At 41.2% G+C, this 26,324-nt stretch overlaps 2 protein-coding genes across 2 annotated transcripts in view; both read right to left on the bottom strand.

The window, feature by feature from the left end:
* Positions 1–4,129, bottom strand: part of LOC139576411 (potassium channel subfamily T member 1-like) — a 112,153-nt gene extending 108,024 nt beyond the window's left edge. The window contains exon 1 of the mRNA XM_071402518.1: positions 3,487–4,129. Coding sequence (XP_071258619.1) covers positions 3,487–3,517 — 31 coding nt within the window. The 5' untranslated portion in view covers positions 3,518–4,129. The remainder of the gene's footprint in view (positions 1–3,486) is intronic.
* Positions 4,130–8,292: 4,163 nt separating this feature from the next.
* LOC139576409 (kelch-like protein 20) lies at positions 8,293–25,736 on the bottom strand. The gene is made up of 8 exons (XM_071402514.1): positions 25,484–25,736; positions 21,236–21,393; positions 17,006–17,189; positions 14,195–14,338; positions 13,807–13,940; positions 9,733–9,944; positions 9,341–9,447; positions 8,293–9,046 (listed from the first exon to the last, which is right to left on the bottom strand). The coding sequence occupies exons 2-8, from the start codon at positions 21,357–21,359 to the stop codon at positions 8,968–8,970; spliced, it is 984 nt and encodes a 327-aa protein (XP_071258615.1). The 5' UTR covers positions 21,360–21,393; positions 25,484–25,736; the 3' UTR covers positions 8,293–8,967.
* Positions 25,737–26,324: the final 588 nt, after the last annotated feature.

The raw sequence follows: 26,324 nt of genomic DNA, 5'->3' as shown, positions 1-26,324 counted from the left end.
GTAGATGATAGTGGGCCAGAGTGGAGTGGAGGTGATGGAAGTGGAGGGGAAGCGAAGTGTTTGTGAATATGTGGTATGTCTCTTGCTTATGAAATTCCTGCGATGTAGCCTCTGAGAATGGGTACACAGTCACACACACTTAATAGATTTGGTCCCTGGTACTGGCAGCCTGTGAAACGGAGTCTCTTGATAATTAAGCAATAAGGCCCAAGGAGGTGTGGTATATGGCCATTATACCACAGCTAAGAGCTGTTCTTATGCATAACACAACGCGGACTGCCTGGATACAGCCCTTAGCTGTGGTATATTGGCAATATACCACAAACCCCCAAGGTGCCTTATTGCTATTATAAACTGGTTACCAACGTAATTAAAGCAGTAAAAATAAATGTTTTGTCATACCCGTGGTTTATGGTCTGATATATCACGGCTGTCAGCCAATCAGCATCTAGGGCTCGAACCACCCAGTTGATAATAGAGAATATAGTACACAGTGGAGAGAGACTAGAGCAGATTGGGCAAATACATATATATGGAGGGAGGAGGAAAATATGGTCCTGAGGTAGAAGAGACATTTGGGGAATGATGAGAATTAGGATGAGGACTACTAGGTATTTTTATTAATCATTTATGCTTTGAGGCCTCTGGAAATGTAGTCAGTCATATTTTGTTTGAATGAAGTGACGATGCTTATTCTGCTCCGTACTGTTATGATTTATATTAACCTACAACATGAAACACGACTGTCCGCCTTTAGCGGCAAACTGATAATCAGCTCACTGAATAAGAAACACATCTGGATTTTCTGGAAAATGTGAGGACTGAAAATTGCATTCATGTTTTGCAATATCAATGGCTCTTCATGATTAATGAAGTGAAGTAAATACATAAACAACTACTAAATAAAACCCTGAGACAATGCAATCAGAGTAATATTGACCATCAACGCCAAACACTGAATTCTCCTTCCTCATCTCTACGTTTTTTATTTTCTCCAGAAATACTTGGAATTATGGTAACAACACACAGCACAGCAGCCTCAAATCAAAAGCAATGCTGTTCATTTAACTCTGAAAGCGTAAAATGTACACTATTTTCAGTGAACATATGAGTCCCTGTCACGCCCTGACCGTAGATTGCTTTGTATGTTTCTATTTTTTGTTTGGTCACTGTGTGATGTGGGTGGGCATTCTATGTTTGTATGTCTAGGTTTTGTATTTCTATGTTAAGGCCTGGTATGGTTCCCAATCAGAGGCAGCTGTCTATCGTTGTCTCTGATTGAGAACCATACTTAGGTAGCCTGTTTTCCCACTTTTAGTCGTGGGTGGTTATTTTCTGTTTAGTGTTTGTATCACCTGTCAGAACTGTTTCGGTTATTCCTTTTGTTATTTTGTATTTAGTGTTCAGTTTCGAATAAATAAGATGAACACGTATCACGCTGCACCTTGGTCCTCACCTTCTTCCTCTGAATGCCGTTACAGTCCCACTGTACTGGGGTTAAAATAACACTTTTGAAAGTGTTAAGGATTTAACTATGTTGCAGTGTTCTACATTTAAGTCTGAAAGTGTAAAATTGACACTATTTCAGTGAAAATATGAGTCCAACTGTACTGGTGTTAAAATAACACCTACAGTGTAAAACACAACACTTGATTTAGAGCAAACTGGACTTACTCTGCTTCGTGCTGACGCTGTTACACTATCTCAGTATAAGCTATTAGTGTTACAGTAAATCAGTTTTGGGTGTTGTTTTAACACTGTGCCTTTTCTTTTTGAGCAAGTTGTAGAGCTAACACGCAAGACTGTATCTGTTAGTGACAGAGACATGGTTGTTGAATTATTTTCTTTTAAAGCCTGTGGCTTTCACAAAGTGAGTTCCTAGGCGAATGTTATCAATAAAAATGCAACTCTATGACAATACATTATATATATCATAAGGCCTTACAAATTGGCCTAGTTGATGGCCTAGTTTTACCCTAACAAAGTGGTGTTAGGAAACTCCTGGTTTACAGGCCACATCAGGCTTGCGAGTTACATTATGCTGGCTTGCAAAGGGATGTGTAATTTCTATTGGAATCCAGCCAGAGTAAGGATAGCCAATAGTAATGTGCAACCTGCGAACAATTCGTTATCTTTGAACGACTCTTTTTACTGACTTGAGAGTCATGCTTCATTTTTATGAGTGATTTGTTCATTTTGACGTTTATTTGACCTGCTGGCTGTGGGATTAATACGTGCTCCTCCAGCTCAGTCGCTCCGGAGACGTGCTCAGACCAACTACTGTAAAATAGATCATGCTGCAGGCAGCAATAACAGCATAGGCGAGAAAAATACATGTTTAGAACTTGTTATTGATCGCATGGTGCAAGAATAAATACAATGAATTGATTATTGAATGTTTCGATAGACACAGCTTTGTAGAACAAAACACTCACAGTCTCTGCTCAATAAACTCGAACTCGAAAACAAATTGTTTGGGGTGCTGCAGTTCGTGAATGACTTTGTGCTTATCGCCCTCACGGCAGTCAAGCAATGCATTCCACCAAGAGTTGTTCACAATCTAGTCCGGCCACAACTAGACTACGTTTAAAATGCATCAAGCGATAATCGTATTTGTATGACTAGCAAGCAACAAATTGACATTGTTTAAAGCACACGTTTACAAGTCTCAGTCACAAATGACAGCTCCAATAAGCCACTTATGGTGAACGACATGTGAACTGGAAGCTTGTAGAATCATGACTCTTTCGAGTTTTCAGTTCATCGTTCGCCGGAAGGGGGTCCTGCGTGCTCTGGGCATTATGGATTCAAATGAACTAAATGAGTTGCAATTTTAAATAGTTTTACTGAATGAGTTGAAAAGACCAGAGTCAGCAAAAAAAGCCAAACTTCCCATCACTAATATTCATAAATTGAATTTGTATTCACCCATAACATACATTGAGAATGACTGTCAGGGTTAGGAAACACTACCTAAACCATTTAACCCAGAACAACCATTTCAGTAACGGGTGCAATAAATCTAACTAACTGAATGGATTAGTTTAGAAAAATGTATGTTCTTAATCTTTGTGTAGCATAAGATTATTAATCAATCAATCAATGTACATGCAAAAACACAGATATTAAAAACAATCCTCAAAGACCTACCTGCAGTAGAGCATACTGGAAAATATGGTAATGATGGGTGTGGTTTAGATGGGATTGTTTTACTCTTCACAGTGTATTAACACCAACACTGGGGGTATTTTACAGCCCTGAGTGTTAATTTCACTCTTACTTAGTGACTTTAAATCCTGAATCAACACTAGAAATGTTACAATGAAAAATCAACACAGGCCAATTTGCCGTGTACAATGTTAAAAGTTGAATAGACTGCAGTTGATGACAACAATGCATTGTGAGTCAACAGATGTTTGGCTCTCAGTCAATTTCAATCAACGTTGGCCAAGCCAAGACTATAGCTGGCCCCAGTTCGGTCCTTACCTGGATCTGTCGGTGTCCGTGGTCCCATCATCGTAAACACACGTCTTGTTTATGATAAAACATCCGCTGCACATTGTCCGTGCAGCCCCGGTCGAGTCGCAGAGGTGGCAGATGTCTTCCGATTTAAATGTTGCATTGAAAGCTCCGTCTTCTTCATGGATACTTTTAAATTAGCCTACACTAGAAAGGGTCCGTGCTGCTGAAGCCCCTGATAGAGGGTCCACGCATCCAGGTGGAAGTATCTTCTGGTCCTCGTTGAGAAATATTTCTGACACTACATCTCCGACTGTATTTTCCTTTTTATCTTTATATTTTACAAGGCCGTTGTTCTTGTTGAAAGACAACTTGAAGTTGAAATGTTTCTACTTACGTTTCTTTTTTAGTTAGAAAATGTCATGTCTTCTTTGTAAAACAATCAAACGCATTTCAAAGCAGATACAGGCTAGTGACAGCATCAGCCTCAGTGGTCCTAATTGGATAGCATAATCCATGCTTTGTGTCCACTGCCACACAGGAACTGTCCCCCTCCTATGTGCATGTGTAAGGGCAGGGTATTGCATGTGGAACGATGGTAAGACGCCCATTCACAGCACCCAACCGACGCTCCATGCCCACACACACATCCATACACAACTCGCCATCTAACGGACAACCTTGAAATTATTTTTATGCTTTGTATCTTCTTCGAAGTAGGCGTGTAATAAATGGAGCTATTGCGTAGTAGACTGAATAGGGACGTGTAAGAGCAAGACCTGTCATTAAAAAGCTTTTTTCTTAAAAAAAAAAAATCAGAATTAGGTTTAGGAGCCTTCTCCTTAATAATTGTCAATATCGGTAGATGTGGGCTTTTACTTGAACACATCATCAGTTCCACAGAAAGCTTGTCCGTAGGGAATTATATGACTAACATTCAAGAGAAGGTTGTCGGGTACTGTATACAGGTGTACTCAAGAGGTTACTATAGTGAGGTGCACTTCATCCTTTCTCACGCCCTCTGGTGGCGTTGGAGGAGATTGCAGCTCTCCCTTCTCTGAGAATGAAGCGATTTATTTGATTGAGCTTTGAGATGCAGTCAGACATTTAGAACCATAAACATGTTGGCCGATACAAACACAGGTATGGGCCTACATGTTTATGGTTCTAAATGCTTGACTGCATCTCAAAGCTCAATCAAACAGTATTTACAAATAGTACAGCGTTCTTGAATTTCTACAAAAATCGCAATAATTTATTTCCTTTGATCAAAACATGTTGAAACAGGAAACACAATAAATGAATACTTATGTACATGCAAAACACCACACCAGACAATAGCCTACCACTACATCTGAGAAATGGCATTATATGTGTTTCTACACACCTTCAACCACCCTGTCCTCAGCAACTATTCCCCTTATAATAAAATATGAATGTGTTGTGTAGGGTGTCCAATCAAAACGCATATGATGACCAATTGATAATCCTTAAAAAAACGAATAGTACAAACCTTATGTCTCTATCATACTCCGTTCAAAAGTTATTGGAGTTTCTACCCTTGCAGGGTGGCCAAAATTAAGGTGACTAAATCAATGGAGGCAAAAGAAAATAGACAATATTGCACAGCATCGCATCAACTAGGCTGGATCCTATGCGAGAATGAAGGATACCTGACAGGCTCACTTTCACGTTGAACTCCGCATCTTTCTTTTGAATCTGCAGGACCTAAAACTAAAAATCAGTAAGATATATATCAATTTTGAGACATGACATGTAGGCCATGTATTTTCATATTTTAGTATACACTTTTCATATTAATGCGAAATTCCTGTACTTTTTCAAAGATTACCCACAAAAACAAGGTATCTCTGAAATGTCAACGGAGCACTGAGTTTACCGCTGGCTTTTTATTTATGCTACCTGCGAAAACAACTTTGAAGACGACCACCACAACATGTCGAGAAAGTTGCGTCGAGAAAGCTGCACCGCTATGTCAACAGAGCTCAGTCCTTATTATCGGGAGGGGTCCAGCTGCGGCGTCATCTCTCAGAGCAGTCATGCCTCAGGGTCTCTCTGCTGCCATCTACCGATGTCATCTCTCAGCGCAGTGCATCTTTCAGCAAAAGTGGGGGTTTCGAAAGGAACCATATAAGGAGAATTGGGGGGTTTAGAAAGGTGCAGTCGTGTAAAGTACTTAAGCAAAAATACTTTAAAGTACTACTTAAGTCGTTTTTTTGAGTGTCTGTACTTTACCTTACTATTTATATTTTTGACATCTTTTACTTTTACTTCACTACATTCCTACAAATAATGATTTACTTTTTACTCCATACATTTCCCCTGACACCCAAAAGTACTAGTTACATCTTGAATGCTTAGCAGGACAGAAAATTGTCCAATTCACACACTTATCAAGAGAACATCCATGGTCATCCCTACTGCCTCTGATCTGGCGGACTCACTAAACACAAATGCTTTGTTTGTAAATTATGTCTGAGTGTTGGAGTGTGTCCCTGGCTATCTGTAAATTTAAAAAACAAGAAAATTGTGCCATCTGGTTTGCTTAATATAAGGAATATTACATTATCATACTGTTACTTTTGATACTTAGATATATTTTAGCTATTACATTTACTTTTGATATATTTCAAACCAAATACTTTTAGACTTTGACTCAAGTAGTAATATTTTACTGGGTGACTTTCACTTTTACTTGAGTCATTTTCTATTAAGGTATCTTTTCTTTTACTCAAGTATGACAATTGGGTACTTTTTCCACCACTGGAAAGGTGCCACCCAAGATGTCGTTTGGTTTATCGGACATTAGTCATGGTCTGCAGAGATGACAGTAGGAATTGTCTATTCACTCACTGTGAGCTGTGTCTTTGATTGTTACCTACTCTTAGCCATGTATGTAACGTTAAGTTTTTCATAAATGCAAATGCTAGCGAACGTTGGCTACTGTAACTTGTAAAAAAATGCATTCATTTTACAATGTATTATTTATAATTGAATATTTAAATAATAATTGAAATATCAAGTCATGGCGGTTCGAGTAGTTATGGAGTTCCAGCGCTTCTAGTGTATACTCCTTTTGAAATTCCCACTTCTCCTTATATGGTTCTTTTTGAAATCACGCTTCTCCTTATATGGTTCCTTTTCAAAACCCCCATTTCTCCTAATATGGTTTCTTTCTAAATGCCCACTCCTTCCGAAACCCCCCTCTTTTTCTGATTACATATCAGAAGGTGGCAGCATCGAGACCCTGAGGGTTGACTGCTCTGAGAGATGACATCGTAGATGGACCCTATTGTTATTATCAGACATATTAGGTTACAAACTCCGACTTGTTGGATATGCTGTTAATTAAATGTTAGAGAAAGACCCCACTGGACAATTCAGAACATTAATAATCATATTTGTCTTGGTAAAATGTATTTTATAACATACTGTAAGGAAGTAAAATTTCATCACCAAAGCGTGTTTTTACCTGACACCCTATTCTGGGAAAAAGAAGTCACTGAGACTGAACTGAATGAATGGTACAACACTTGAGAAAACAGCAACATGACTTCAAATGCTGGATATTTTGTCAATGCTAAGGGGGGACTGCTTGATGATTCCAGCGTTATTACTTTCAAAGCCTCTCAACCACTCAGAACTTTCCCATGCCAACTATTCAGCCATCACTCACTTATCTTCCTTTAAAACCTATTTTTCCCCACGGATATCTTTCTCCCTGGATGCAGTTATCTGAAAGTTACAGTTTGACCAGGGACATTGTTTGCTTTGCCTTTAGCAAGTGTTTATGTAAGTTGCAGCATATCGAATGTTGTCATTTCTGATTGCTAGGGGATGAGATCAAGGCTGTGACACACGTACGCACGCACACAAATACACACACATGCATGCAAAAAAATGGAGTAAATTGGAGTTACTACAACAGCTCCATTTACTGCAATCAACAATCTAAACTCTAAAACACAACAGTACTCAAGATGACATAACCCAGCTAGCACATAATGTTCTGAGAACAGTATGTTTCTTAGAGCTTGGTGAGGGCGTGGCTGTCCTATGGTTAAATTGCATACAACCTCCCCACAACTTTCTGGGAATGGTGCAGGATAGTTGTTTGGCTATGGAACATTCTGAGCACATTTAACCTCTACAGGATCGGTTTAAGGAACTTGACAAAAAAACATACTTTTCTTACTATTTCATTACTTTAAAAGTTGAAACATGGCTTACATTTAATTTACATGTTGGTAATGTTTTAGGAACGTCTCCAACTGGTTTGGAATTGGGAATGTTCTCAAATAGTTCAGAGAACGTTAATAAGAAACAACGTTCTTCTGTGGGAATTGCAGTTCTTCAGCATAACGTTTCCTACAGGTTTCCTCATGGTTTCCTCATGGTTCTATTTAAAGTCATGTTCTCAAATTTTTCCAAGAATGTGAAGAAAACATTTGATAAAATCCACAAGAAAACCTTAGTAATGTTCAGAGAACATTCTAAGAATGTTATTTAAAAAACATATACATTCTGTTCTCAGCATTAACAAAACTCTCTCTATCCTCTACCTTGCTAAGTGTGTTCGCCTTGCCCACTAATTGGCTACACCTGATCTTAACGAGTGCTTGTTTCCTTTGAAATGGGGTCTGTTTGAATATATAAAAATAATACAGATTTGTATGCATAAAAAAACATGGCATGTTAGCTCCATCCTGGTGGCGCAGTGGACTAAGGACAGTTGTTTGCATGATAAATGCCTAAAGAAATGAATTTCCATGTTTCCTATCTATGCTTAGAGTTCAAAAAGTTAAACCAAAATAAGCTAGCAGTTTTATTAAAAGTGTTATTGAAACATTAATTGAAAGTTTTAAGGAAGTTATTAAAAAATCTCCAAATAACCTATAATTTCTGTTCAGAGCATTAATAAAACCTCCCAGGAAAACATTCAAGGAACCAGAGTAAAACATTCTCAGATAGAACCTCCCTGCAAAAAAAATAAAAATGTTCCCAGAACAGGCAACATTTTTACTTCTGTTCTCAGAACTTTTAAAAAGCTTTCAGTTTGACCGGTCAGGAAAAGTATGGCTTCGTTCCCACAACCAATGTAAAACCAAAAACATACATTCCCACAACTTCCAAGCAACCAAATGTGCTAGCTGGGTAAGGTGTCATTTGGGACACAGCCATACACATCCTAACTGACTTTTCTCAATCATCCTTCAATGTTCCTATCCTGCCTTTCCCTTCATCATACACTTATCAATAAACTATTTCTATTGAAGAAGCATAACACTATTTACAGGAGTCTAACAGTTGCTGTCGCAGAAATTCCATACAGCTTCCGCTGTAATTGTCCTATGTTACATAGTCATATAATTATCATATTTGTGGTTATGATTACTACTTGGACATACACTTTATAAATCATAAATAAATAATATCATAATAAATATTATGAATCCATAAGTTATTGTCCATCAACGTTATGTCCAGTTACAGGCGGTAACCATGTTTTGTGTTCAACATGGCAACATGGCCTCCCGGATGCTTGGTCTTCATGCTCCCAAAGTGTCTGAAAACAAAGCAGGGAGAAGAACTTACATTATTATCGGAAGAAATTACCAAAGAAATATACTCCCAGTCTAACTGCATAAAATATGTATAAGAGTCTCCTCTTTCATAAGAACTTGGCTGATGATGAGCCAGAGCCGCAGAGAGTATGCAAATAGAACAGTTTTTAAAAGCAGCTGCAGTGCACAACTACAGTAGTTAGTGGTCTTTCTCTTCCCACAAAATAAAGCATATTTCTTGATTGACTAGATACAAGTGATTGTGCCCACTCCACCTATTACGGTACATACTGTACCTCCATGTGTTTGACTCGTGGTTGTATACTTCTATTGTTTTCAGATTGGTAACGCCATCAGAGCCTCCTACAGCCAACAACGACCCATTGAACACCATCAGGGACATCTGAAAAGGACAGACCGGATAGAAGCACCAGTGAGCCACAAGGGCTAATGTGAAAAGTTGACTCAGCAAGATGATATCATCATAAACAATGAGACAATTTCCCACTTACAGACATCAACATTAACAGTAACCAAATCTGACAAGTGTGTAATTATTGTCTCTTAGAAAGGATGTGTGTTAAGAGACAATGATGGGCATCTTGAGAGATCTGGGAACTGTTGATGTGGGAAGTCGTCCAATAACCAAGAGGGTGGCCAAAAAGGGTGTGTGTGACCAATCACTTACGTTGTTCCTCTTGCACCTCATGTGTTTGACGGGGGTCCATCTCAGAGTGTCTGGATCAAACTTCTCTGCAGCGCTCAGCTCCAGGTTGAGGTCATCCCGTCCTCCGGTCACAAACAGACGTCCCAGGTACACACAGCAGCCGGCGTTCTCTCTAGCGGTCAGCATGGGGGGGCACACATACCATATCCCGTCCAAGGGATTAAAACGCTCCACTGGGGATCACAGAACACAGACATATACAGGTCATTAACAGATACAGCCCACAAAATACATACGGACCTTAAAAAAGACACAGGGCAGACACATGGTCATGGATGAGGTCTTTTAGGGGGAAATACAGAGACAGCACCAATGATACGGCCACAACAGCACAATTCAATTATTGTTGTTTTCTTCATCTGTTTCTGGTTAGTGGGCTAAATCTCACTGAAATAGAATTAAACAGGTTGGACTCTTACTGGATTCTTACTGTTTTTTCTGCAGTAACTGTAACCTTTGTTGTCAGATTCTTTCCCAGCTAGCTTATAACGTTCTGAGAACCATATGTTTCTTAGAGCTTGGTGAGAGTGTGGTTGTCCTAAGCTGAAACGTCTGTGTACGCTACCCCCGATGCAGTGAAAATAATAAAAAACATAGAATAATGAAGTAAGCTTTAGGCAAAATCTTTTTGAGTGCGAACCCATTACACCCCTTTGTCATTTCACACAAGTTCACATGGATGTGATTCTATTTAATGTCTTATTTTTACTACATTCTGGGATCTCAAAAATTGTGACTTAAGCAATGTTCTCAGAACGTTCAGGGAAAGTATGGTTATCTTTCATGTCTGTTCTACATATTAACATCAATTAGCTCTAAATACCAGTCTCAGAACATGAAGAAATCTTTCCACGAAAACCACAAGAAAACTTTAGTAATGTTCAGAAAACGTTCTAAGAATGTTATTTAAAAACATATACAGTTGAAATCGGAAGTTTTACATACACCTAAGTCAAATACATTTAAACTCAGTTTTTCACAATTCCTGACATTTAATCCTAGTAAAAATTCTCTGTCTTAGGTCAGTTAGGATCACCACTTTATTTTAAGACTGTGACATTTTAGAATAATAGTAGAGAGAATGATTTATTTCAGATTTTATTTCTTTCATCACATTCCCAGTGTGTCAGAAGTTTACATACACTCAATTAGTATTTGGTAGCATTGCCTTTAAATTGTTTAACTTGGGTCAAACGTTTCAGGTATCCTTCCACACGCTTCCCACAATAAGTTGGGTGAATTTTGGCCCATTCCTCCTAACTGAGTCAGGTTTCTAGACCTCCTTCCTCGCACATGCTTTTTCAGTTTTGCCCACATATTTTCTACAGGATTGAAGTCAGGGCTTTGTGATGGCCACTCCAATACCTTGACTTTGTTGTCCTTAAGCCATTTTGCCACAACTTTGGAAGTATGCTTGGGGTCATTATCCATTTGGAAGACCCATGTTGCTTCAATATATCCACATCATTTTCATGCCTCAAGATGCCATCTATTTTGTGAAGGGCACCAGTCCCTCCTGCAGCAAAGCACCCCCACAACATGATGCTGCCACCCCCGTGCTTCACGGTTGGGATGGTGTTCTTCAGCTTGCAAGCTTCCCCCTTTTTCCTCCAAACATAACGATGGTCATTATGGCCAAACACTTCTATTTTTATTTCATCAGACCAGATGTCAATTAGCCTATCAGAAGCTTCTAAAGCCATGATGACGTTTTCTGGAACTTTGCAAGCTGTTTAAAGCCACAGTCAACTTAGTGTATGTAAACATCTGACCCACTGGAATTGTGACACAGTGAATTGTAAGTTAAATAATCTGTCTGTAAACAATTGTTGGAAAAATTACTTGCGTGATGCACAAAGTAGATGTCCTAACCAACTTGCCAAAACTATAGTTTGTTAACAAGAAATTTGTGGAGTGGCTGAAAAACGAGTTTTAATGACTCCAACCTAAGTGTATGTAAACTTCCGACTTCAACTGTACATTCAGATCTCAGCATCAACAAAACTCTTTATCCTCTATCTTGTTAAGTGTGTTCAGGTGTGTTGGCCGCGCCCACTAAATGGCTTTGGGAAACCATGGCTAGTGGACTAATTCCAGGGATAGAGAACAGAGGATCATAGGTTTGAATCTCACTGACGCTGTCACAATTTAAAAAACTGTTTCCATGAATAATGCCTAAGCAAATGTATTTCCACGTGTCCTACTGTATCTGTGCTTGGAATTCAAAACATTTAACCCAAAATAAGCTAGCAGTGTTATAAATTTTTGATTGAAACATTCAGTGAAATAACCTTTACATTTCGTTCTTAGTGTTAAAGGTCCAATGCATACATTTTTATCTCAATATCAAATTATTTCTGGGTAACAATAAAGTACCTTACTGTGATTGTTTTCAATAAAAATTGTCAAAAATAAACAAAAATAGCTTCTTAGCAAAGAGCAATTTCTCAAACAATAATTTTGCTAGGACTGTCTAGGAGTGGTCAGAGTAGCAGTTATTGGCAGAGAGGTTTGTAACTCTCTTTCCTTCTTTCTTTTTAGTTTGTTGTCATTTTTACCCCCTTTTTCTCCCCAATTTCGTGATTACGATCTTGTCTCATCACTGCAACTCCCCAACGGGCTCGGGAGAGGCGAAGGTCTAGTCATGCGTCCTCTGAAAACTTAACCCGGAAGCCAGCTGCACCAATGTGTCGGAGGAAACACTGTTCCTGGCGACCGGAGTCAGCCTGCAGGCGCCCGGCCCAACACAGGGAGTCGCTAGAGCGTGATGAGCCAAGTAAAGCCCCCCCGGCCAAACCCTACCCTAACTGGGACAACACTGGGCCAATTGTGCCCGGCCTGTGGGACTCCCGGTCACGGCTGGTTGTGACACAGCTGTACTGACGCCGCAACACTGCAATGCAGTGCTTTTGACCGCTGCGCCACTCTTTCTTATTGGTCTATTAACTAATTTACCGCATGGTGTTGTCACCAGGCAGGCCAAATCTCCATCCCAACAAAACAGGTAGAAATTTCAGGCAATCTTTTCAAACATCTCTTACACTAAAAGGGCATTATAATAAATTTCACAATTTCACATTATTATTCCAACCTCATAGTATGGAAATATATATAAAACACAGGAAAATCACGTTTCTGATAATAACCATAACAAAACTTTCACAACATTTAGAAAATGTTTATTTATTTAATTACCTTCAAATAACCTATAATTTTCTTTTTCAGAGCGTTAATAAAACCTCCCAGGAAAACTTTCAGGAAACCAGTGTAAAACGTTCTCAGAACCTTCCTGCAACCTAAAAATGAAAGTTCCAAAACAGGTGAACATTTTACTTATGTTTTCAGAACTTTTAAAAAACATTCCGTTTTACCGGTCAGGAAACGCATGGCTTAGTTCCCACAACCAATGTGAAACCAAAAACATACGTCCCCAAAACTTCCAAGGAACCAAATGTGCTAGCTGTGTGTGTTCTTTCTAGCAAATCCCCTAGTGTCTGGGTTTTATGAAAGCTGAAATGCTTATGGGAATTTTCACAGACAGAAATAAGCACTGACAAGTGGCAGCACAACATAACCTTCCCATGTGTATTTCTGGCAGACTCAGAGGGTCCAAGTATGTGCTTGTTTGTGTGTGTGTGTATATGTATGTATGTGTGTGTGTGTGTGGTGTGCGTGAACGCAAGTGTGTGGAGTTTTTTCTGACTACATGACCTCACCAAGGCAAACTCTGGACCCTTCCTGTGATGCGTCCAGAGATCAGACATCGAAAGACCCCTGAAGCACAGACACAGGTCAACCATACAGTCTGTCCTAATTAAGGTTAAAAAAGTCCAGTAACCTTCCCCAAATTCCCAGGTTTTCCAGGATTCCTGGTTGATGGATTCCACATTTCTTGCTTCCCTCCTGATTCCAGGAATCTTCCAATCTGGTTTTCTGGAAAACCTGTCATTTAGGAAAAGTTACCAGACTTTTGCAACCCTAGTCCTGTTGTACGTTGAGATATGCCTATCTGTTATCTTATTGCTTTATTTATACCTGTGTTCATGGGTACGTCTCCATTGCTGCCTCCAATCACGTACAGCTGACCCCCCATCACAGCAGCAGCTGCCCCACAACGCTGGCTCAGCATCGGAGCCTGCTTCGTCCAGCTGTTCATTTTGGGATTATACCTGGTGGAATACGAAGAATATACAAACATTATGTTTCCAGAACAAAAGTAAGATTGATATGAGCATTAGTTAGACAGAGACACATGAAACTATGTCTTAATACATCGTTCAATTCTCCCTTTCCTCTGTCCGTATTCAGGTAAATCACAGAAAACAGGAAGTACCTAAAGAGTATTTAGACATGGCCCTGGCCTTTGTGATTATTTGTCTATCTTGCAACCATCATGCAACAACTGATGATAATATGGCCATACCTCTCAACAGTGTTGGTGCAGACCATGCCGTCATACCCTCCAAGTGCGTACAGGTATCCATCCATCTCCACCAGACACACTCCGCTGCGGGGGCTGCTCAGTGGGGCCACCTCGTTACTCCAGGTATTAGTTTCTGGGTCGTACCTGCAGAGGTAGGGAAGGGAGAGAGAAAGGGGGAAGGGGGGGGGGGGGGGGATTAGCCTCATGTTTTAGATAAAGCTGGTAAAGACCTGTCTGGTGAACAGAGTTAGCTGTTAATAATTAGTTATCAACATCTCGATCAATGTGATACAAAAAGACTGAAACGTGCTGTTTAGGGATAGTAAAGAGAATTCCCCAAAACACTAACTTAGGTATGAGGAGCAAAATAAACTGTTAATGATGTGTCATAAATTATAGCTCTACTGCAGAAGTGACAGAGTAAACCCAAAATTGTGTTGAGTGACAGAGTGTGTTGGTTTGAGCATGCAATCAGTTAATTGTTCGGAAGTAGCACAGATTGCCGCCAGAGACACATCCTTTCCCCCCTGCAGGGCTCAAATGGGAAAAAGTAAAAAAAATGTATGCACTCACAACTGTAAATCGCTCTGGATAAGAGTGTCTGCTGAATCACACAAAAAAATATTTAAAAAATGATGGGAAACCCAGCATGCGGCCTAATCAAATGATGAGATCCCTGAGAGCCAGAGCCCAGGGCTTGAATGGTACTCTTTACTGCTCTCTGATGCCCTCTGATAACCAGGTGGTGAATCGCATCTCTGCATGTCTGGCAGACATATCAGTGTGGATGACGGATCACCACCTCAAGCTGAACCTCGGCAAGACGGAGCTGCTCTTCCTCCCGGGGAAGGACTGCCCGTTCCATGATCTCGCCATCACGGTTGACAACTCCATTGTGTCCTCCTCCCAGAGTGCTAAGAACCTTGGCGTGATCCTGGACAACACCCTGTCGTTCTCAACTAACATCAAGGCGGTGACCCGTTCCTGTAGGTTCATGCTCTACAACATTCGCAGAGTACGACCCTGCCTCACGCAGGAAGCGGCGCAGGTCCTAATCCAGGCACTTGTCATCTCCCGTCTGGATTACTGCAACTCGCTGTTGGCTGGGCTCCCTGCCTGTGCCATTAAACCCCTACAACTCATCCAGAACGCCGCAGCCCGTCTGGTGTTCAACTTTCCCAAGTTCTCTCACGTCACCCCGCTCCTCCGCTCTCTCCACTGGCTTCCAGTTGAAGCTCGCATCCGCTACAAGACCATGGTGCTTGCCTACGGAGCTGTGAGGGGAACGGCACCTCCGTACCTTCAGGCTCTGATCAGGCCCTACACCCAAACAAGGGCACTGCGTTCATCCACCTCTGGCCTGCTCGCCTCCCTACCTCTGAGGAAGTACAGTTCCCGCTCAGCCCAGTCAAAACTGTTCGCTGCTCTGGCACCCCAATGGTGGAACAAACTCCCTCACGACGCCAGGTCAGCGGAGTCAATCACCACCTTCCGGAGACACCTGAAACCCCACCTCTTTAAGGAAGACCTGGGAGAGGAGAAAGGAATCCTTCTAACCCCCCCCCCCCCCCCCCCTTAAAAGAGTTAGATGCACTATTGTAAAGTGGTTGTTCCACTGGATATCATAAGGTGAATGCACCAATTTGTAAGTCGCTCTGGATAAGAGCGTCTGCTAAATGACTTAAATGTAAATGTAAATGTCTGCTTTCTCTGCTCTGCCTTCAAGCAGACATATGGGAGTAACCGGCCAGACCGATAAGAAAAGGTTGAGCTCCGAGGGAACACTACCCACAAGGGACTGTCTCTAGCTTCTAGGAGGTGGAAGATTGTGAAGCAGAGAGGGGGAGTACTAGTCTGCAGAATAGTATCCCAATTAGCTTCCTTTTCTCCTGAAGTGTGCAGTCATGCACTCCCTCGCCAAGATAATTAAGATGCAGGGCCAGTTGTAGAGAAAGGGGGATTTGAGGAGAAGTCACCCTGGTCGAAGACTAAAAAGGTTGTGAAAGCGGGCGATACTGTAGAAATTTAGAAGTGCTGGATGTTTCCAGGAGACATAATGCCATCCCCACCCCTCACCCCCTTTACCCCACCATGCAGAGGCCCAATCCTGGGGATTCCTCTCTGACTACCCAGCCCCTCAGCCCAAACCTCCAGACCCTCTGGTGGACCACCCTCCTGCTAGATTACCTCTCAATAGTTATCAGTTATCATATCAATGCACTGAAAATAAATGTGCAAATAAAAATATATTTTTTGGCCAATTTCTAATATTTAGAAATATATATTTACACACATACTATACATATGAGTCAAACCTGTGACATATATTTATATTTATTTTATACAACATACATTTACATTTCAAAATATCAGGACATAATATCACAAACATTTAATGAATAAAGACATAGATAAACATTCCTCAACATAGATAATGTTCTAATTCTAATTAACTATGTGAGCGCTCTTCAAATCAACAATCTGCGGTGGTGAGTACAGGTCAGCAGATGATTTAAAACTTTAATAAACTTTGTTATAATTTATTCTTGCTTGTGATCTTTCATATTACCAATGTAGGATATGTCTAGCATTAAGAATGTGTGCTTGAGATCATTAGCAACATGAGCAAACATTAGCAAACATTTGCAAATTGTTTTGGCACCATAATGAAGGAATGGCAATGGAATAGAATGTTCAATGTGACGGGCGGTCTCCAAAACAAACACAAACGGTATCCTACCTGCTGAAATAGGAAATACAAGTAAAGCATTACCAACAGTTCTATGGGCAGCCATCTTAAAACACCTTTACCTGTCCACATTGCTTTTGTAGGTGACGCCATCGGACCCGCCCACTGTGTAGATCTTCCCATACAGGCCGCAAACGGCCACGTTACCACGGTGATTGATCATGGAGGCCATGTTCTTCCACTCATTCTCCAGGGGGCAGAACTGTTCCACTGGGCAGGAGGGGTCATCCTGGGTCCAGCCGCCCACTGACAGGAGATACAAGGAGAGATGCATTTGTGAGTGAAACCAGTTGAGGAGTTTGTTACTTTATTGACAGGCCTGTATTTACCTGGTACTATTGAGATTCATAATTAGAATTGTAATGATTTCCTTATGATTGCTCCTCTGTTTCTTTGAGATTCATTAACGAGTACTGTATATCTTTTCAATCCCACTATTATCAGGACTGCTCACAACTAAGGCTCACTCACTTACTACAACCTAACTGTTTAACCTAGGATATCTAAAGCACGAATAAAAAATATTTGCATTCTCAAAAACACGGCAGAGTTTATTTTAGTTCATCATTCACACCCATAAGCAGCAGTTCCTTATTCAGACAATTAATATGATCCGTCCTCTCCAGAAATACCAGTCCTTAATGCCTGAGGGTAGGGATAATTTATGATGTGTCGCCCTCTCACTTTCAGGCCTGAACACTTAGCACTTAATGCCCCGGTCCTATCTTCCAGCTCAGCTGCCTGACTACTGTATGACGTGTGACTGTAAAGCAGAGGTACACAGTGTGTCATTCCTCCATGTCAAGTGAACATACCCAGTGAGGCCCGCACTAAGTACAAAGATAATGCTGTTCAATTTGCAGTGCTTACCCCCAAAAAGTATTGCAAGACTGAAGTTCAGAAATGTGTTGATAGATACGGTGCAGTTTGTTCTTTTTTTTACATTTATTGAATTCAATATATATTTCAGCCAGCCCCCCGTGATCATATCCACCGAGTGTCAAACTGAATCTGAGATAGCTATGGCTTTTACTCACATCAACCAATGCCAGACCCAATCTGCATACCCATGGCATTGCAAGAACATATCACATTTTTACAACGCATCAGAGTTTTAAAGATGTTGCTGCACTGATCATGCTACCACAATAAATGCATTTGAATTGTATGAAGATTCTTGGTGCCTTGTTATTTTTAATGTCCAATTAAACCTTAAACCAAAGAGCACCTTTATTCTACATTTTTGAAGATCTAGTACACATGCCGCTTTTCCCATTTTTCATATATTTTTTCTCTCTACAGGATTTCACATTTATCCAAATTGTCATGACATGCCATAGACACAAACATACCTGCATATAACATTTGGCATCCCACCTTTCCTTTGGAGTTAGGCAATGGCATTTTCCTTAATACAGTTGAAGTTGGAAGTTTACATACTCTTAGGTTGGAGTCATTAAAACTCGTTTTTCACATTTCTTGTTAACAAACTATAGTTTTGGCAAGTTGTTTAGGACATCTACGTTGTGCGTGACACAAGTAATTTTTCCAACAATTGTTTACAGACAGATTATTTCACTTATAATTCACTGTATCACAATTCCAGTGGGTCAGAAGTTTACATACACTAAGTTGACTGTGGCTTTAAACAGCTTGGAAAGTTCCAGAAAACGTTGTCATGGCTTTAGAAGCTTCTGATAGGCTAATTGACATCATTTGAGTCAATTGGAGGTGTACCTGTGGATGTATTTCAAGGCCTATCTTCAAACTCAGTGCCTCTTGCTTGACAACATGGGAAAATCAAAAGAAATGAGCCAAGACCTCAGAAAATAAATTGTAGACCTCCACAAGTCTGGTTCATCCTTGGGAGCAATTTCCAAACACCTGAAGGTACCACGTTCATCTGTACAAACAATAGTACGCAAGTATAAACACTATGGGACCATGCATCCGTCATACCGCTCAGGAAGGAGACGTGTTCTGTCTCCTAGAGATGAACGTACTTTGGTGCGAGAAGTGCAAATCAGTTGCAGAACAACAGCAAAGGACCTTGTGAAGATGCTGGAGGAAACAGGTACAAAAGTATCTACAGTGGGGCAAAAAAGTATTTAGTCAGCCACCAATTGTGCAAGTTCTCCCACTTAATAAAAAGATGAGAGAGGCCTGTAATTTTCATCATAGGTACACTTCAACTATGACAGACAAAATTAGAAAAAGAATTCCAGAAAATCACATTGTAGGATTTTTAATGAATTTATTTGCAAATTATGGTGGAAAATAAGTATTTTCTGGCTCTCACAGACCTGTAACTTGCCAGACGTGTCCCCCTGCTTAAGCCAGTACACGTGCCAGACGTGTCCCCCTGCTTAAGCCAGTACATGTCCAGGCCCGTCTGAAGTTTGCTAGAGAGCATTTGGATGATCCAGAAGAAGATTGTGAGAATGTCATATGGTCAGATGAAACCAAAATATAACTTTTTGGTAAAAACTCAACTCGTCGTGTTTGGAGGACAAAGAATGCTGAGTTGCATCCAAAGAACACCATACCTACTGTGAAGCATGGGGGTGGAAACATCATGCTTTGGGGCTGTTTTTCTGCAAAGGGACCAGGACGACTGATCCGTGTAAAGGAAAGAATGAATGGGGCCATGTATCGTGAGATTTTGAGTGAAAACCTCCTTCCATCAGCAAGGGCATTGAAGATGAAACGTGGCTGGGTCTTTCAGCATGACAATGATCCCAAACACACCGCCCGGGCAACGAAGGAGTGGCTTCGTAAGAAGCATTTCAAGGTCCTGGAGCGGCCTAGCCACGGAGTTGAAAGTCCGTGTTGCCCAGCAACAGCCCCAAAACATCACTGCTCTAGAGGAGATCTGCATGGAGGAATGGGCCAAAATACCAGCAACAGTGTGTGAAAACCTTGTGAAGACTTACAGAAAACGTTTGACCTCTGTCATTGCCAACAAAGGGTATATAACAAAGTATTGAGATAAACTTTTGTTATTGACCAAATACTTATTTTCCACCATAATTTGCAAATCAATTCATTAAAAATCCTACAATGTGATTTTCTGGATTTCTTTTTCTCATTTTGTCTGTCATAGTTGAAGTGTACCTATGATGAAAATTACAGGCCTCTCTCATATTTTTAAGTGGGAGAACTTGCACAATTAGTGGCTGACTAAATACTTTTTTTGCCCCACTGTATATCCACAGTAAAACGAGTCCTATATCGACATAATCTGAAAGGCCGCTCAGCAAGGAAGAAGCCACTGCTCCAAAACCGCCATAAAAAAGCCAGACTACGGTTTTCAACCGCACATGGGGACAAAGATCGTACTTTTTGGAGAAATGTCCACTGCTCTTATAAAACAAAAATGTAACTGTTTTTCCTCCAAACATAACGATGGTATTTATGGCCAAAGAGGGAAGCTTGCAAGCTGAAGAACACCATCCCATCCGTGAAGCACGGGGTGGCAGCATCATGTTGTGGGGGTGCTTTGCTTCAGGAGGGACTGGTGCACTTCACAAAATAGATGGCATCATGAGGCATGAAAATGATGTGGATATATTGAAGCAACATCTCAAGACATTAGTCAGGAAGTTAAAGCTTGGTCGCAAATGGGTCTTCCAAATGGACAATGACCCCAAGCATACTTCCAAAGTTGTGGCAAAATGGCTTAAGGACAACAAAGTCAAGGTATTGGAGTGGCCATCACAAAGCCCTGACCTCAATCCTATAGGAAATGTGTAGGCAGAACTGAAAATGCGTGTGCGAGTGAGGAGGCCTACAAACCTGACTCAGTTACACCAGCTCTGTCAGGATGAATGGACCAAAATTCACCCAACTTATTGTGGGAAGCTTGTGGAAGGCTACCCGAAACGTTTGACCCAAGTTAAACAATTGAATTGCAATGCTACCAAATACTAATTGAGTGTATGCAAACTTTTTACCCACTGGGAATGTGACGAAATAAATAAAAGCTGAAATAAATCATTCTCTCTACTATTATCCTGACATTTCACATTCTTAAAATAAAGTGGTGATTCTGATGGTGGTGAACTGACTCAAGACAGGGAATTTTTACTATATCAGGAATATCAGGAATTGTGGAAAAACTGAGTTTAAATGTATTTGGCTAAGGTGTATGTAAACTTCCGACTTCAACTGTATATGGTTAACGTATTTTCCTTAACGTATGGTACCTATAACCTACACTACGGCAGTCTGCAGAGTAACTGTCCACATAAATTGAACATAAGTGAGCACGTCTTTGAGGGGAAGTTACTGACCTATGTACATGACGTCGTTGAACACCTCTTTAGGGGGGAGTTTGGAGTGTTGTCTGTGCAGGGACATGGAGCTCGGGATGCCATGGCGACCACCAACACCCCCTTGTCTGTCTTTGTGTATCATGACCTCCTGTGTGTCTGCTTCCCCAAGGGCCTCCCTGACACACACACACACACACACACACACACACACACACACACACACACACACACACACACACACACACACACACACACACACACACACACACACACACACACACACACACACACACACACACACACACACACACACACACACACAGGATCAGAATGAAAGTTCATGTAATGGTTAGTAATAATTTACGTTTACCATCTTCAAATTACCTGGTATTTACATTTACATTTAAGTCATTTAGCAGACGCTCTTATCCAGAGCGACTTACAAATTGGTGCATTCACCTTATGATATCCAGTGGAACAACCACTTTACAATAGTGCATCTAACTCTTTTAAGGGGGGGGGGGGTTAGAAGGATTACTTTATCCTATCCTAGGTATTCCTTAAAGAGGTGGGGTACTTACTCATATCAGATTCATTACAGACTTTATAGGATGTCACCAATAGGTCAAATATGCACACCCTGTACATACCAACATACTGTACTCATCATACTATTTTTATTAAGCATAACTTTTCTCAGCTTTCGAAAAGGTTCATCCCGAGAAACAGGAAAATGTCTCTGTACTGTGGCATTTTCTTGGACACTATAAACTGCACCGTCTTACCAGTAATACTTTAACTACCGCAACAGACATCACTGCATGTTTTCTCATTCACCATTGTGCTGTCTCTCTTAAGCAGAAGAAACTCTGATTAGAAAACATCCACATTAATATTTAGAGATCAAATCAAATTGTATTTGTCACATGCGCCAAATACAACAGGTGTAGGTAGACCTTACAGTGAAATGCTTACTTATGAGCCCGTAACCAACAATGCAGTTTTAAAAAATACAGATAAAAATAAGAAATAAAAGTAACAAATAATTAAAGATCAGCAATAAAATAACAATAGCGAGACTATGTACAGGGGGTTACCGGTTAGTTGAGGTAATATGTACATGTAGGTGGAGTTATTAAAGTGACTATGCATAGATGATAACAACAGAGAGTAGCAGCGGTGTAAAAGAGGGGGAGGGGTGGGGGGATGCAAATAGTTTGGTTAGCCATTTGATTAGGTCGTCAGGAGTCTTATGGCTTGAGGGTAGAAGCTGTTTAGAAGCCTCTTGGACCTAGACTTGGCGCTCCGGTACCGCTTCCTGTGTGGTAGCAGAGAGAAAAGTCCATGATTATGGTGGGTGGAGTCTTTGACAATTTTTAGGGCCTTCCTCTGACACCGCCTGGTATAGAGGTCCTGGATGGCATGAAGCTTGGCCCCAGTGATGTCCTGGGCCGTTCGCACTACCCTCTATAGTGCCTTGCGGTCGGAGGCTGAACAGTTGCAATACCAGGCAGTGATGCAACCCGTCAGGAGGCTCTCGATGGTGCAGCTGTAGAACCTTTTGAGGATCTGAGGACCCATGCCAAATCTTTTCAGTCTCCTGAGGGGGAATCGGTTTTATCATGCCCTCTTCACGACTGTCTTGGTGTGCTTAGATCATGTTAGTTTGTTGGCGATCTGGTCACCAAGGAACTTGAAGCTCTCAACCTACTTCTGGGGACGTGCTCGGTCCTCTTTTCCTGAAGTCCACAATCATCTCCTTTGTCTTGATCAAGTTGAGGGAGAGGTTGTTGTCCTGGCACTACACGGCCAGGTCTCTGACCTCCTCCTTATAGGCTGTCTCGTCGTTGTCAGTCATCAGGCCTACCACTGTTGTGTCATCGGCAAACTTAATGATGGTGTTGGAGTTGTGCTTGGCCTTGCAGTCATGAGTGAACAGGGAGTACAGGAGGGGACTGAGCATGCAGGGGACTGAGGGGCCCCTGTGTTGAGGATCAGCGTGGCAGATGTGTTGTTACCTACCCTTACCACCTGGGGGCGGCCCGTCAGGAAGTCCAGGATCCAGTTGCAGAGGGAGGTGTTTAGTCCCAGGGTCCTTAGCTTATTGATGAGCTTTGAGGGCACTGTGGTGTTGAAAGCTGAACTGTAATCAAAGAATAGCATTCTCCCATAGGTGTTCCTTTTGTCCAGGTGGGAAAGGGCAGTGTGGAGTGCAATAGAGATTGCATCATCTGTGTATCTGTTGGTGCGGTATGCAATTTGAAGTGGTTCTAGGGTTTCTGGGATAATGGTGTTGATTTGAGGCATGACCAGCCTTTCAAAGCACTTCATTTCTACAGACGTGAGTGCTACGGGTCGGTAGTCATTTTGGCAGGTTACCTTAGTGTTCTTGGGCACAGGCACTATGGTGGTCTGATTAAAAATGTTGATATTACAGACTCAGACATGGAGAGGTTGAAAATGTCAGTGAAGACACTTGCCAGTTGGTCAGCGCATGTCCTCAGTACACGTCCTGGTAATCTGTCTGGCCCTGCGGCCTTGTGAATGTTGACCTTTTTAAAGGTCTAACTCACATCGGCTGCGGAGAGCGTGATCACACAGTCTTTTGGAACAGCTGGTGCTCTCATGCATGTTTCAGTGTTATTTGCCTCGAAGCGAGCATAGAAGTAGTTTAGCTTGTCTGGTAGGCTTGTGTCACTGGGCAGCTCTCGGCGGTGCTTCCATTTGTAGTCTGTAATGGTTTGTAAGCCCTGCCACATGCTGAACAGTGAAAGTCATTCATTCATTACACACATAAAAATGCACACATTCACCACACAACTCCAAGAATTACTAGAATTAGCCTTGTTCATTGTACACTCCAATGTCACCTCAGCTCTCAGGTCAGGTCTCCAGCAACATTATATTTTCTTTTGACACCTTGACAGCTAGTCAAATCTCTCTTTCACAGTCTTGTCGATCTATAGTTCACTTCAGCACACTCTCTGCTACCTGAAGTCTATGTTCTTGCCCAGTCTACTGACTGATATAGTAGACTGCTCTGTTTGCTGCTCCCTAATGTCGAATACTGATAACCCCAAGAGCCAGAGCCTGCCCCCTCTACCCTGAGATACATCTATGTCTGCCCCTTCTACCCTACCCAGCAGCCATGCCAGCCACCAGCTGTGTCATCCTGACTCATACGTCCCAAAAAGCCTGCTGAAACCCTAACCCCCGTTAATGCTTCTTTAGAATCCTCATGCTTCTTTAGACACTGTATGAATCAAAATTGACCGGATTCCATTCCAAAGAGCACCGACAGGAATGTCTCTGTTCAGACTTAGAGGACTAGTGGTGTCATACATACAGACATAGAGTAAAGAGATGGATTGAAGAAGAGATATAGAGAGTGTCTGTGTTGAAGATATACTTTATATTGCTGGACACTACTGGAGACCTTTTGTCCTTTTTGAGATACAGTACAAAGCAGTGGAGTGGTGAAATTCATAGTCACCATATCGTCACAGGGGCATAGAGCTATTATTGTCTGACCTGACCCGATCAGCTCTCGCTCTGAACCTTTCACTCTCCCTGATCCTCCCTTAAAGTTCCAATAGCGACCTGTATGTCCATTTATATTTCCATGGACACCGCAGAAATACCTAAAGTAGTCTGAATATTTCCTTTAATATGGGTCAAAAGAAGCACTGCTAAAAAAACAGATCAGTATCACTGTTCTCTACCCACACAGCAGATAGCTTCACCATTGCGGCAACTACCAACCAGAGACTTACTGTTCAGAGCAGATGGTGAAGTAGCTGGACTACGTGGCTCACTGGGTAAGATTGACATTATGCTTAATCAGCTTTGAAAAAAATCTGCTGAGCCAGACAGTGACACAACATATTGGTGTAGTTGGCTTCCAACTCCAACTCATATTGTTACATTAGGTTAAAACGTTAATTAACCTTTGCAGCAAGTGCATCAGTTAATATGAGCTGCCAATACTGGATGAAATATGAATTGTGCATCAGCCAGCCTCAAGGGATTGACTTTTACAACACGCCTTAGACTGTAAAACAGCAGAACCAAGGACTCATCTAGTTTGGGAATTTCAATATTCATGCAGATTTTTTTTTAAACATAGCATTCACAACTTCTAAACATACATGCTCAAGGCATCATCATTTATAGACATACTTTGGGGAGAGTTGGACGGGTTTTATCCTCTTGGCAGAAAATGTCTTAATAGAAATTAATGAAATTAACACATAGACAAACACTCACCAGGAAACAACACCTCCGGTATATTGGCCAAGGACTCAACGAGGCCTGTAAAATGAATCCTATAAGACAGACACCCAAGGTCTGAAAAATCAAGTGTGAAAGTAATATCTAGTTCCTGTTATTCTCCAGGTGTAAATAGTAGTTTAGCCTCTTGTAGATGTTCCCCAAAGCCCCACGACAGTCCTGAGCCAAAGTCCTGGGAACCATCAATGAGCCCCAAACCCTTGTAAGAGGCCTTTAATGTTGTCACTTATGTAACCCTGGCCCTTGGCAGCACCCAACTCAAGGCGTAGTCTCTCTAAGGATCTAGTCTTTCCATTTCCATCGTAAACCGGGCACTATTTTTATTTTTCAGGAGGCCAAAGGGTTCGGTGGAGGACGTTAAAGTTAATGCTGACACTTGATATTTCATAAGATTTTACAGGTGGAAAAATGCAGATGGTAAGGTACTCTCTGCTGAGCTATTAAAATCGTACTCTGGCCAGAAAGAAAGGAACACACCTGTATAGTGCCAGCTTTTCCACCCTCTTCAGTGGTTTTCATTTGGAAATAAATATTATATATTGAACAGAATGAGGGAAAGTTATGTGTTTAAAACAACTTGAGAAATAGGGATTTAATATAGTTTAATAGAGGAAAAGGGATAGTATACTGTCCCACCGCCATGTCCGATGGAGTTTCTCAATCACTCCGTGGCACTTATTAATCAGCGATAATAAATTGATCTTTATTGTACATGAATGCTTCTGCAGATTATTTTGGATTACTTTATTTGGAATCCCCGAAGGTTGCACAAAGGTCAATAGAGGGCAAATTCATTTACAAAATATAGCTGTGAGCA

The sequence above is a fragment of the Salvelinus alpinus genome, chromosome 5 (genome assembly GCF_045679555.1).
Source record: "Salvelinus alpinus chromosome 5, SLU_Salpinus.1, whole genome shotgun sequence".
NCBI classification, from domain to species: Eukaryota; Metazoa; Chordata; class Actinopteri; order Salmoniformes; family Salmonidae; genus Salvelinus; species Salvelinus alpinus.
The sequence above is the reverse complement of the archived record's forward strand: the minus strand, read 5'-3'. Positions and strand labels throughout refer to the sequence as shown.